At 33.0% G+C, this 11758-nt stretch overlaps 1 protein-coding gene across 1 annotated transcript; it reads right to left on the reverse strand.

Annotated features, from left to right (window-relative positions):
- Positions 1-761: 761 nt before the first annotated feature.
- LOC140047697 (epidermal growth factor-like protein 7) lies at positions 762-6473 on the reverse strand. Its single transcript, XM_072092735.1, has 5 exons — positions 6384-6473; positions 2151-2276; positions 1509-1615; positions 1248-1343; positions 762-910 (listed from the first exon to the last, which is right to left on the reverse strand). The coding sequence occupies exons 1-5, from the start codon at positions 6449-6451 to the stop codon at positions 762-764; spliced, it is 546 nt and encodes a 181-aa protein (XP_071948836.1). The 5' UTR covers positions 6452-6473.
- Positions 6474-11758: the final 5285 nt, after the last annotated feature.

The raw sequence follows: 11758 nt of genomic DNA on the forward strand, positions 1-11758 counted from the left end.
CTGAAACCACTGAACGGTACGCGTTCACATTTGGCACACTGATGTTTATTGATGGGCCGCACACTAAAAATGGCAAAAAATAACAGTAATTTGACGTCTCAGCGGCCATGACTGGGAAGAATTTTTGTGAAGTCACGTTGTCTCTAGAGGGTATTCAGTTGCATGTCAACAGGTTGAGGTCACACACAAACAGCACATTAAAGTTCAAAATTTACCGTTTTTAAATGGGCATGTGAATCATAATTAAAGAACTATTTTAATTTGTATGTATTTTTGCAATTAAAGGACATCTTTTTAATAATTAATCATAAATATATCTGAAGAAAGAACAATGATTAATTTTAAAATGTCGAGCAGCGTTTTTTAGAAGAATATTTCTAGTATTCGTTTAAACCCTAGTGCACCTATACCGTAGTTGATAACAAATGATGAGATATAGTACAGCGAATTTCTGTTTACTAATTTATTAAATTTTGGAAATGGATTCATTTATAGAAATAACTGAGCCGAGTTTGCAGAAAATGAATATAAAATTCCAAGCATTCTTTATCCATTATTTTCAAATAAACACATTGATTTAATTAAGGACAATTTTTCTGCTAAGACGGTTTGATAAATAAGCTTAAGTTATTTGCTTAAGCACTTCTTAAATATTTCAGCTTAAGCAAAAATATAAGCAAATATTGATAAATGCCAACCCTGGTACTATAAAGTTAAGTGTATTTGCTATGAACTTTTTATTTGCTTTAAAAAAAATCCATTCACTCAAGATATATGATACTACCTTCACAGTCACGCCCATTTGGTTTCAACACATATCCCGTGTTACATTCACAATAGTAACTTCCATCTGCCTCCCTGCATTGGTGTTCACAACCACCGTTGGTGTCTCTACATTCAGTGATGATATCTTTAAAAATTTAAATTATTATGGGGTTAAACAAAAATGTCTTGGACAAACCTCATTCAGTGTAGATAGTAATAAAAGACAGTATTGAAATAAAAAGATGCTTAACATTATTAATGCTCTTTGTCAAGATTTGAGCCTCATTCTCATCTCATTCCTCATTTATTATAGTAAACTAAACTACTAAAGGATATATTTCATTGTTTCAAAACTTTTTACAAGAACCAATTGTCATGGTAATATGTAATATTTAATAATCTAATACATAGAAAATGAATTTCTTTTAAGTTCTTATCTTACTAACGAAATTGGTAAAACTGTTTATTGTTGTGTAACTTACCTAGACATTGTGTTCCTTGAAATCCACTGTAGCACTCACAAGTGTCAGGATCCACGCATGTTCCACCAACACCACAATAGTCGGGTGGGCATATTGCTATAGAAAGATCGTTATGAGATAAAATAAACCAAAAAAGCAAAGGAAAGTTAAGGGTTACTTATATACATTAAAAGTGTTGGAACAGTTATAAAAATGCTTTATTAAAGCCAGCCAAATTAAATTCACCTGAAAATGATATAAACTATTATTATAAAAACTCACGAATTGTACAGCCTCCTAATCCATCTTCAGCCCAACCGCTACAACAAAAATAGTTTGTCGAGTACACGTTCAAATACTGGGTGCGGTATGATAGGGTATATCCACGACTTCGTATCATATGTAATACAGAGCAACAGTAAAAAGAAATAAAAATGATGTAAAAAATTAATAAACTAAAAAAAGTATAATAACACAGTTCTAAAATAATATACTGTGATATAAATTATTTCCAAAATTGCCAAAACACTATGAATTAAGAAATACGGTAACTAGAACAAAAAGATGTGCAAACAGGTGAACAACTTTTCAGGAGAGAGAAAACATACTGGATCTTTTTTTTTAATGGTTAGATTGGCTTTTATAGTACGTCACCCATTTTATTTAATTAATAGATTGCTGCTGCCAAATTATTTCAGAAGTAATGGTTCCTCCTCTACAATCTCACATCTAGAGTTGATGAGAATGAGTTTTCTTTTACGTTATAATGACGATTGCGAAATCAGCGCTGCCTTTTTGTTGTTGAAGTTGTGAACACAAAACAACACAACTTGAATTGTGAGAAACTTCAGAAGTCTATTTATAAATATTTATAAAATAGTCACTCATATGCTTATTATACATACTTGATTGTTTATTATTTACCCGTATATTGTGCAGCGACCCCATCCTAAAAAGCCACACGTCGTGACACGTGTAGTCTCATGAGAGACTGAGTAGGAGACTGCACGTGAATGTCGGGCAGATTCTTGCCTACTACAGACATTTACTCTAAAAAAGGATAATTTGTAGATCCAAAATTATTTATTTTCGAAATAATAATAATAATTAATTTATAAATAACAAGGCCATATACATGGCTGCAGTCGCGTGTTCAAATTTGAGTTGGTGTTTACCGAAACGATATAGATGATAAAATTTGTGAGAATGAGAAAGCCTCAACTGAGATTCGAACCCGGAACCTTCTGCTTGATATGCAGATGTTCTAACCATTAGACCACTGGGGCTTTCATGGTATTGTTCAAACTCGATTGGATGGCGACTCTTTAACATTCTCGGCGTGGTACGGCGGAACAGCACTAGTCCCTCAATTGTACGCACGCGCACCAGAGATCAAATTGAACGCCCTCATCTTTCAGTATTTTATTCACGAAGCGGGATCTCCTTAGAGAGATACTTATATAGATATATAAACACATCAGGCACAGAACATGAATTCTGAACCGCCCGAATGAGAAAAATCCCCAAACAAGATTCGAACTCGGAACCTTCTGCTTGATATACAGATGTCTTAACCATTAGTTTTCAGTTCAGTTTAAGATTTTATTTCACACATAAATATAACACAATACATACATTTTTCTTTTTTTAAATATAAATGATAAAAAAATGTGTGTGGAGATTGCATTAAGCCACTTTGGCTTTGGGTCTGAACCTCCAAATGAAACAAATATATACATGTAAAATAGTAATGACTGAAAATAAGCAAGAAAAAATACAATTTATGCACTTATAAAAAGTTCTTAGTGCAAAAAGAAGAGGGAAAAAAAAAACTAAAGTGCATAACTATGAATTAATAATTGTTTATATTTTTTTTTAAGAAGCTAAAGTATTAGAACACTAGGGTTTTCATGGTATTGTTCAAACTCGATTGGATAGCGACTCTTTAACATTCTCGGCGTGGTACGGCGGAACAGCACTATAGAGCAAAGCAGCCATTCCGGCAAGCAAGTTACGCGATCACATACCCCGGGAGTGTATAATAAACCATTGAACCACATCCACGTGTGACGTGTTATTGTTTGTTCGGGAAGTTTTCTCGTGTTGTATCGGGTAAATTGTAGTGGTAAGTTTTCAGAATATATATTTTTTTGCTAGTAAACATTAACAAAATTATTAAATTGTTGTATAAATTTATTTCAGGCAGGCATTTCTTCGCAATCCGATCTAGGGCCTAGATAGTAGTAAGCCTAGGCATATTTAATGCCCAATACTAGTTAGTACTGTATTATTTAAAAAAAAAGTCTGGGAGGATGAATGATATTGGCGGCTGGCTTGATAGATGGATTAAACAAGGCTTGGATGGATGGAAAATTAAGAAAAAAGCTGAAGCTGTTCGGGAATTAAGAGTTTTTAATAAAAATGTACGAAGACAAAATGGCGTTTTATTAATAATAACATTAACAGAAATAATTAAATGTAATGAAATAAAAAATCGTTATAAAACAATAAAATCACAGGGTAGGTAGGTCTACTAAACCTGATCATGGTGTTATTGTTTTTTTTTATTTAATAAATTTAAATTATAAATTTGATCCTCATATTTATTTTGTTCTTCATCTTTATTTGAAAAATATTTAGTTAATTAATGTAAACATTTTTGAATACTCACTAGTCTTATTATTGGCATTATTTCTTGATAACTTATATTTATACAACTGAACAATCTAGGTTTTCACACATTTAAATTACAAATAGTATATTGACTTTTGTTTTGAATTTAAGAATGTATAGTATTTTAAAATACTATAATAAGTAATCAAATGATTATGTAACAGTTCGAAAAGTGACTAAATAATTTAATGATATATTTTCCCTATTTCAGAAAGATATCAGTCTGTCATCATTCCCTATTTCAGAAAGATATCAGTTTGTCATCATACTGTATAATTACTATTGAGAAGATGGATGATTGAGTGCACAGTGGTATTTTAGACAAGAATTAAATACAAAGGCCAGAACTGATGGACAATTATATTTTAATACTAATAGTAATAATAATTTATATTTTTGATTCTTGAAAAGGAGCAGTATCCTATGGGATTACAAATAAAATCACTATTTTCATACACCTCATTGTTCACATACGTAGACTTTAAAGTGAAAGGAAATAACCAGAATTCATGATTGAAAATGTTCATCTGGTTTGTAGGTATAGTATATTGGAAATATTCTTTTTTCCAAACCAATAATTAGTAAAACTAACCTTGACAGTTTCGCTGTCCTGATCGGACAGCTTCTTCAGAAATAATGACGATCTATCATCAAACAGACTGACCTCTAGAGGGCCTATTCTGTTTAATGACACGCAAAAAGACCAAGTTGACAAATTGAAAGTGGCTAATTGCGTCTACGAAATCTCATGTGCTAATTGTGATCACACCTACATTGGAGAAATGAGTCGTTGTTTTGGCACAAGGTTAAAAGAACATAGAAAAGAAACAGATAACCCAACAGAGAAAGAACTTCACTCGTCAATCACATCGAGAATCAAAAAATGAACTGAGAAAATCAGCTATAGCAGATCATGCCGTCAAGTTAAATCACATAATAGACTGGACACAACCTAAAATCATCGACAGGGAACCAGATACAAACAACCGACGCATCAGAGAAGCCATCTGGATCCGCCGACGAGGAAACCAAATCATCAACAGAGACGAGGGCACCCACCAACTCAGTCACGTGTATGACCTTGTCATTAAACAGAATAGGCCCTCTAGAGGTCAGTCTGTTTGATGATAGATCGTCATTATTTCTGAAGAAGCTGTCCGATCAGGACAGCGAAACTGTCAAGGTTAGTTTTACTAATTATTGGTTTGGAAAAAAGAATATTTCCAATATATAACCAGAATTCAGTTATTATCAGTACTGTTGTTTAGGCCTATTGGCTTCTTTTGCAATACAAGAAATCAAAATAATTATATAATTTTCCTTGTATTTAAGAAGGCTAAAACCATACATTGGTAATTTATTTATTGAGTGTATTTAATTATTTCATATCGTTTAATACTTTATAAACAACTTTGAAGTTAGATTTTTCAGTCTTTTTATTGAATTTTAATCCTGTCCGTAATATTGAAAGTTGAGCTAATAAAAGTAGGTTGTCCCACAAAAGAACAAATTATGATTATGAATTTTTTTAAATAATATTTAATACTTTTACTTTTTTGAAATAAAAAAAAACGTAACAATTGTTTTTGTATCTAGTAATGTATGTACAGTATACTACAGTTGTGGCAGATCGTAGTAAAATTCCCCTTGCAATGAAATAACTTTGTAAATTGTTGGCCTAAAGCACACAAAATAGAAAGAGATAGGGTCCGAACAGGGGAAAGAACATCCCCCTGCCCCATTAATTAAAAAAAAAAAATTAAAAGGACAGTTTTGAACAATATATTTGGCAATTATTACAATTCATCTCCAAAAAATGCTTCTCTCGCACATAAACTGTGCCATCATCCCAGCCTAGGCCAAACGCGGCCGACCTTGGGCGTGAAGTGGGTAGCATCGCGCTGCGCCCCGCGACACTATTTATAACTATGCCTCAACCGACTGCCTACAAAATTTGTTCTCCATACAGTCAGTGTTTATTCTGTAGCCGTTTGAGGTTGGACAGTGATATACGCATATGTAAGTGTAATATCAAATGGAGTAAATTTATATAATCGAATGTTATAATAGATGTTCTTTCATTTTGACGCAAAAGATAAAATAAAGTCGTACTGTTTATCGCGTAGATGTAAATCCTATTTGTTTACATTGATTTAGGTGGCGTGCCGCATTGCCTACTGGGTAATCCGCTTGCCGGAATGGCTGCCCATGCAATTATCATTTTTCGATCTTTCCTATAGAGTCCCTCAATTATACGCACGCACACGCGTGATGCTTTCTCACTTTATTTTCACAGTGCACAATCTTTTTAAAACTAAAACTCGAATTTGAAATTAACAGTTTTGCCCCACTCAATCAACTAATGTTTTACGTTTCATAAACGTACAAATCTGTGTAATGTAAGACAATGACTTTTGTTTACCAAACTCTTTAATATCGGATATAGGCCTAAAGCAGTAAAAACAAACTTAAAAGTTAACTTACCGTCCTGGGCTCGGTACAGAAATAATAATGTTAACTAATGAAAGAAATATCAACAACGAAAACATCATTACATCGTGTATGCAATCAATACATTTAATTGTCTGGTGTAACTGCCTTAATAAAACGAAATATACGCTTTTAGAAGCAGCAATTTACTCCGATGTGACGTGTTGTATGTTGTTCTCAGCTTATATACAACCATGAAACAAAAAATACAATCAGATCACGTTTTCAATATTTTTATTTTAACACTACTTCCTGTTTCTCTTGTTTGATTTTAAATTTCATCATATAAAATCATCATAAACATGATATTTTTAGACTAGTGTTATCTTTTATGAACTTTAATGAAGTGTAAAAACCTGAATCTATATTTATTGCATGCAAACGTCATTAGTATTTTGGGGTACAAACTTCCCAATATTTGAGAAGGGACCCAATGTTAGGAGGAAACAGCAGCAATTTACTAGTATATTTGCACTAAAATTCGATTTAAAAAAAACAACGTATTTCTGCCTGTCGCTAGGACAGTTATTAAAAATTCAGATTTCATTATTTTTCTGTTCTAATTTACGACCTTCCCACACCACTACAAAACGTGAAGTGAATTTACCAGAATGGATCAATAAGTTGTGTCAGCCAGTCTTGGGTTTTAATTCCATCAATATCTTCAATATATTCGATATTAGAGTTGTTCAGTTATAAAGGAAATATGTCGGCCATCTTGTAATTAATCACTCTCATGCATTATTCATGATTTCTGTCTCAAACGAAATATCGCCGGCTGCGATTTTTTTTTGTACATAAGTTGGGGACCCAATGTGAAAGATAGCCGAACTACTTCCTAAATATAACTAAACCTAACCCTCTAAATAATCTCTCTCAATATAAAGTAAAAAGGAGATTCGAACCCCATACATCGACATGTAAAGTCCATAGTCTAATCCACTAAAGACTACACAGATGGCTCGACAGGAAAAAAGCGTTTGCATTATAGCTCAATTCTTATGGATATGACTAATGAATATTCATGTTTATTTTGTGACGTTTAATGAAGGGTCCCCAACTTATGTACGAAAAGATATATCGCGTCCCGGCTATCAAAACTAAATCATTGAAAAAGCACGACTTCTGTGTTCTTTCGTATGATGAAAATACTTTGAACTTAATGGTTAAGTTTGTCTTCAGTTAACTCAGTCCAGCTGAATGGAATTAATCTACCTGCATTTGAATACACCTAGTCAATGTTCACCCTATTTGTAATTTATGGGGTAGGCCTAGGCCTACAGTCTGCATGATACTACCCGAAAATAATGTTATTTTATCCCCCACAGATTAAACAAAAATATATATATTATTATCGTAAAATTCCTTAGTTTTCTCGATGTAATTAAGTTGAAAAACTTGTTCTGATCATTTACTTGTTTTCCCACAAATATATATTTTCTTAATTTAACGATGGAAATTTTGAGGTGCTAAGTGCAAATAATTTAGGTAATTTCCCCATCTAGTTTTCGTGTGAAAATTATTCTTTCCATTGTTTCCAAAATACTGAAATGATTATTTGTATAGTCGTAAAAATGACTTTTGTTTGGTAACGATATGTACTGGTTGACTTAAAACGTACCTTGTTAAAATCTTTTGTTCTTTTATGCAGCTTCAGCGAATAATCCAGGCTATTTCAACATTTTGTAATACAATTAATGTTGTTATTTAGATAATAGACTGGAATGGACGCTTCTCATAGATTAGGGCGGCCAACTGTTATAATGAAAGGTATAACCTGTCCATACTATTTATACACTTACAATAACAATCAAGCAAGCTTCTTAGTTATGTTTTAACTGCACAATATAATAAACTGTGATTACATTACTGCCTACATTATAAACTCGGAATGTAATTTGAATATCTAGTCTACACTAGCAAACTTTTGTTTGCAACTCCGAGCTTGCCACTGCTTGGAGAGGTGTTGTATACTGGAGACTGTGCATCTAAACATCACGCAATCACCACTGTGCCAAGTCATGATTGCGATCCTCAAATAGACAGCCGCCATAAAGCCCAATTACTTTTCCAAACAGTAACAACCGGCAGAATTTAAAACTAGCACAAATCCGGCGGTCACATTTATTATTTTATTAATTTCAAACATATTTATACAGGATAAAAACATATCAGATATAGATGTACATATGTTCCTGTTTTTAGAACAATAAGTTAGCATACATAAAACACTAATAAGACCTGAAAAATCACAGTATGCATATAAAACATGGATGTATAGGCCTACATGAATTAATACATTTTTGTGAATATGTTTTTGAAAACTTCTTTTATTGTGTTTCATATTATTTGAACACAGGATTTACATGTTTAGCCAGACAGAAGCATGGCATTTAAATAATAAAACATTAATAATTGCTACATTCAAGATTATACTGGTTAAACATATAATGTCCACTTGAAAAAAAAAAGATTTTTAGTAACTGTTTTTGTTGAAAATGCCATTTTAATGTCACATAAAATTGTATTTTGTAAAATTTAACCGTTTGTGTTGTCTTTTTATAAGTGAAAATATAATTGGTTTTTTTCTACGGAAGTGATTAACTTTATTAAAACTGCAAAATGGCCTTTTCAAAGTTTTTTTTAATGATCTTCATTTTTCATGATTTTGAAGGACAATACATCTTTAAGTCTGGTTCCCTAGGACGCAACGTAACAACGCGACGTATAATTTGACCAATCACGGCGCAGTGAATTATGATCAATGTTGTTTTTCAGGTGACGTCTGTTCTGTTGTTTTGATTCTTGTGGGCGGTACTCATTCATGTGTCACGCTAAAATTTGGTGTTTAAATATTTCTAAAACCAAAAACAAAATCAAAATTTAATATAGGTTAAAAAATGAATGAAACTATACGTAGACCAAAATTGAATTATTTTGATTTAACCCCAATAGGGTTGGTGAAATTCAGTCCAAAATACGCAGATTTTTTCCCAAAATACGTCAAGTTGAGGGCGCTATACTAATCCAAAATACGCGAGTCTTTCCAAAATACGTCGACTTGAGGGCGCTATTCATTTTCCAAAATACGCGAATTGTCCAAAATACGTCAACTTGAGGGCGCTATTCATTTTCCAAAATACGCGATTTGTCCAAAATACGTCAAATTTTGGGGCGTTAGTAATTTTCCAAAAATACGTCAACTTGAGGTCACTATTAATTTTCTAAAATTGGAAAATTATCCAACTATTATCCGCTATCAGTCCAAAATACACAGAATTTTTCCAAAATACGTCAACTTGAGGGCGCTATACTAATACAAAATACGCGAGTCTTTCCAAAATACGTCAACTTGAGGGCGCTAATCATTTTCCTAAATACGCAATTTCTCCAAAATAATTTTTGGGGCACTTGTTCCAAAACACTTCAACTTGAGGCTACTATTAATTTTCTAAAAATAGAAAAATTATCCAACTTAAAACAACTTTTGTAGCGCTATTAATTTCTACAATAAGAAAGTTATCCGACATACCCTCCAACTTAAAGGCACAGTTTACCAAAATGCACAAATTTTCCAAAAAAATATTCGAACCTTCAAAACGCGAGGCTGTTTTAAAAAATACTATAAAGCATTGTATCTTCAACATTGAAAAGGTGAACCATTTTGGTAAGTTTTAAGTTCAGTTTGTATCATATTAGATAATAGTTCTTGTAGTAGTCTCATTGGCAATATATCAATATTTGTTGTATGTTAGGATCTTCTGCTTGATATGCAGATGTCCTAACCATTAGACCACTGGCGCTTTCATGGTATAGTTCAAACCCTATCTGATAGCGACTCTTTATATTCTCGGCGTGGTACGGCGGAAAAGCACTAGTCCCTTAATTGTATGAACGCACACCAGAGATCAAATTGATACGCCCCATCTTATATATATATATATATATATTTATTGTGAAAAATCAAGGTGCAGTTGTGACTCTAAACTAGTCACCTCTTTTTTCCCCTCGTATTCTTCATTTCATTTCAGGTATTTTCAAACAATAAAACACCCTAAAGTAAATGTAATCATATTGTAACGGCAGTATGCGTAGACTAGCAAACAATTACGTAATTGTTGTATCTGGGTTAATTTGCATAAATGCCAGACGTATAATAATAGAATCTCACTGGCTAGTGTGGCTGTCACTGTCCAAAATGTTGAAAAAAAGTTTAAGATTTTGAGGGAGGCCAACAAAATGAATAAACTTAAAGGATGGGAACGAGTCTTTATTTCTCCAGACAAGACAACACGGGAACGAAATGATGACTTTAAGCTCCGCTGTGAGGTAAGAAGACGACGGGCCAATGGTGAAAATGTTGTTATAAGAAAAGGGCGAGTTGAAATTAGAGAATCAAAAAACTAGTTTCCATACAAAAGGACAATTATTTGGAGTTTTTTGATGAGGATTTTGTTCTAAAAAAGCTTTTTAATTCTGTTCATTTAGAGGGTCTGTCTGATTTGAATTCTCGGCCGGGTTTTTTAGCCCAAGACAGAAATATTTCTAAGTTTGAGGATACTAGCAGTGTAGTATTTTCGGAATTAATGAAATCAGAAGAAGTTTTTTGTTCGATTCCTGAAGGTTCTCCTGCCTCTGTGAACTTTCCAATTGATTCCAGTTTTCCATGTGCCCCTGAGCTATCTAACATTAAAATATTATACACCAATGCCCAGAGCATTATGAACAAAATTGACCAACTAAGAGTAGTTGTGTTAGATAGAAACCCAGATCTGATAGCCATCACAGAGTCATGGACAAACGAGAAAATTAACAATGCAATTCTAAAGTTAGATGGGTATTCTTTGCTGTGTAGGCAAGATAGACTTGATACGAAAGATGGGCGTGGTGGTGGGACCTTACTTTATGTTAGGGAATCTATTGATGCAACAGATTTAAGTGATATTTCGCAGGATTTCAGCAATTCTGTTTGGGCTGAAATCCACCTAAAGGAGCGTCGGAAAGCCATTATTGGTATTGTCTACCGGTCACCTAATAGTTCACTTCACAATAATATACAAATGTATGTACCTATGAGAGAAGTTTTAAATAAGTCGTGTCCTACAGTTATAATCGGAGACTTTGATTTTCCAGTTATTGATTGGGAAAATTTAGAGTCTAATTTGGATGGTCAGGATTTTTTTTGGATTTTGTTCAAGATGCATATCTTACCCAACATGTTGAATCAGCGACTAGAGGAAATAACATTTTGGATCTTATTTTAACTAATGAACCTAATATGGTGTCTGATGTTGCTTGTGTTGGTAGACTTGGGTCTAGTGATCATGATATGCTAGAATTTTGTTGTAATATTGATACGCTGATTAATG

This window comes from Antedon mediterranea, chromosome 4 (assembly GCF_964355755.1).
Source record: "Antedon mediterranea chromosome 4, ecAntMedi1.1, whole genome shotgun sequence".
Classification (NCBI taxonomy): domain Eukaryota; kingdom Metazoa; phylum Echinodermata; class Crinoidea; order Comatulida; family Antedonidae; genus Antedon; species Antedon mediterranea.

Coding starts and splice junctions, on each gene's coding strand:
- LOC140047697 (XM_072092735.1), bottom strand. CDS start 6,451: ATGATGTTTTCGTTGTTGATATTTCTTTCATTAGTTAACATTATTATT. Junction 2,277..6,383: donor TCTGTACCGAGCCCAGGACG/GTAAGTTAACTT, acceptor ATCCTTTTTTAG/AGTAAATGTCTGTAGTAGGC. Junction 911..1,247: donor TCAAGGAACACAATGTCTAG/GTAAGTTACACA, acceptor AAATTTTTAAAG/ATATCATCACTGAATGTAGA.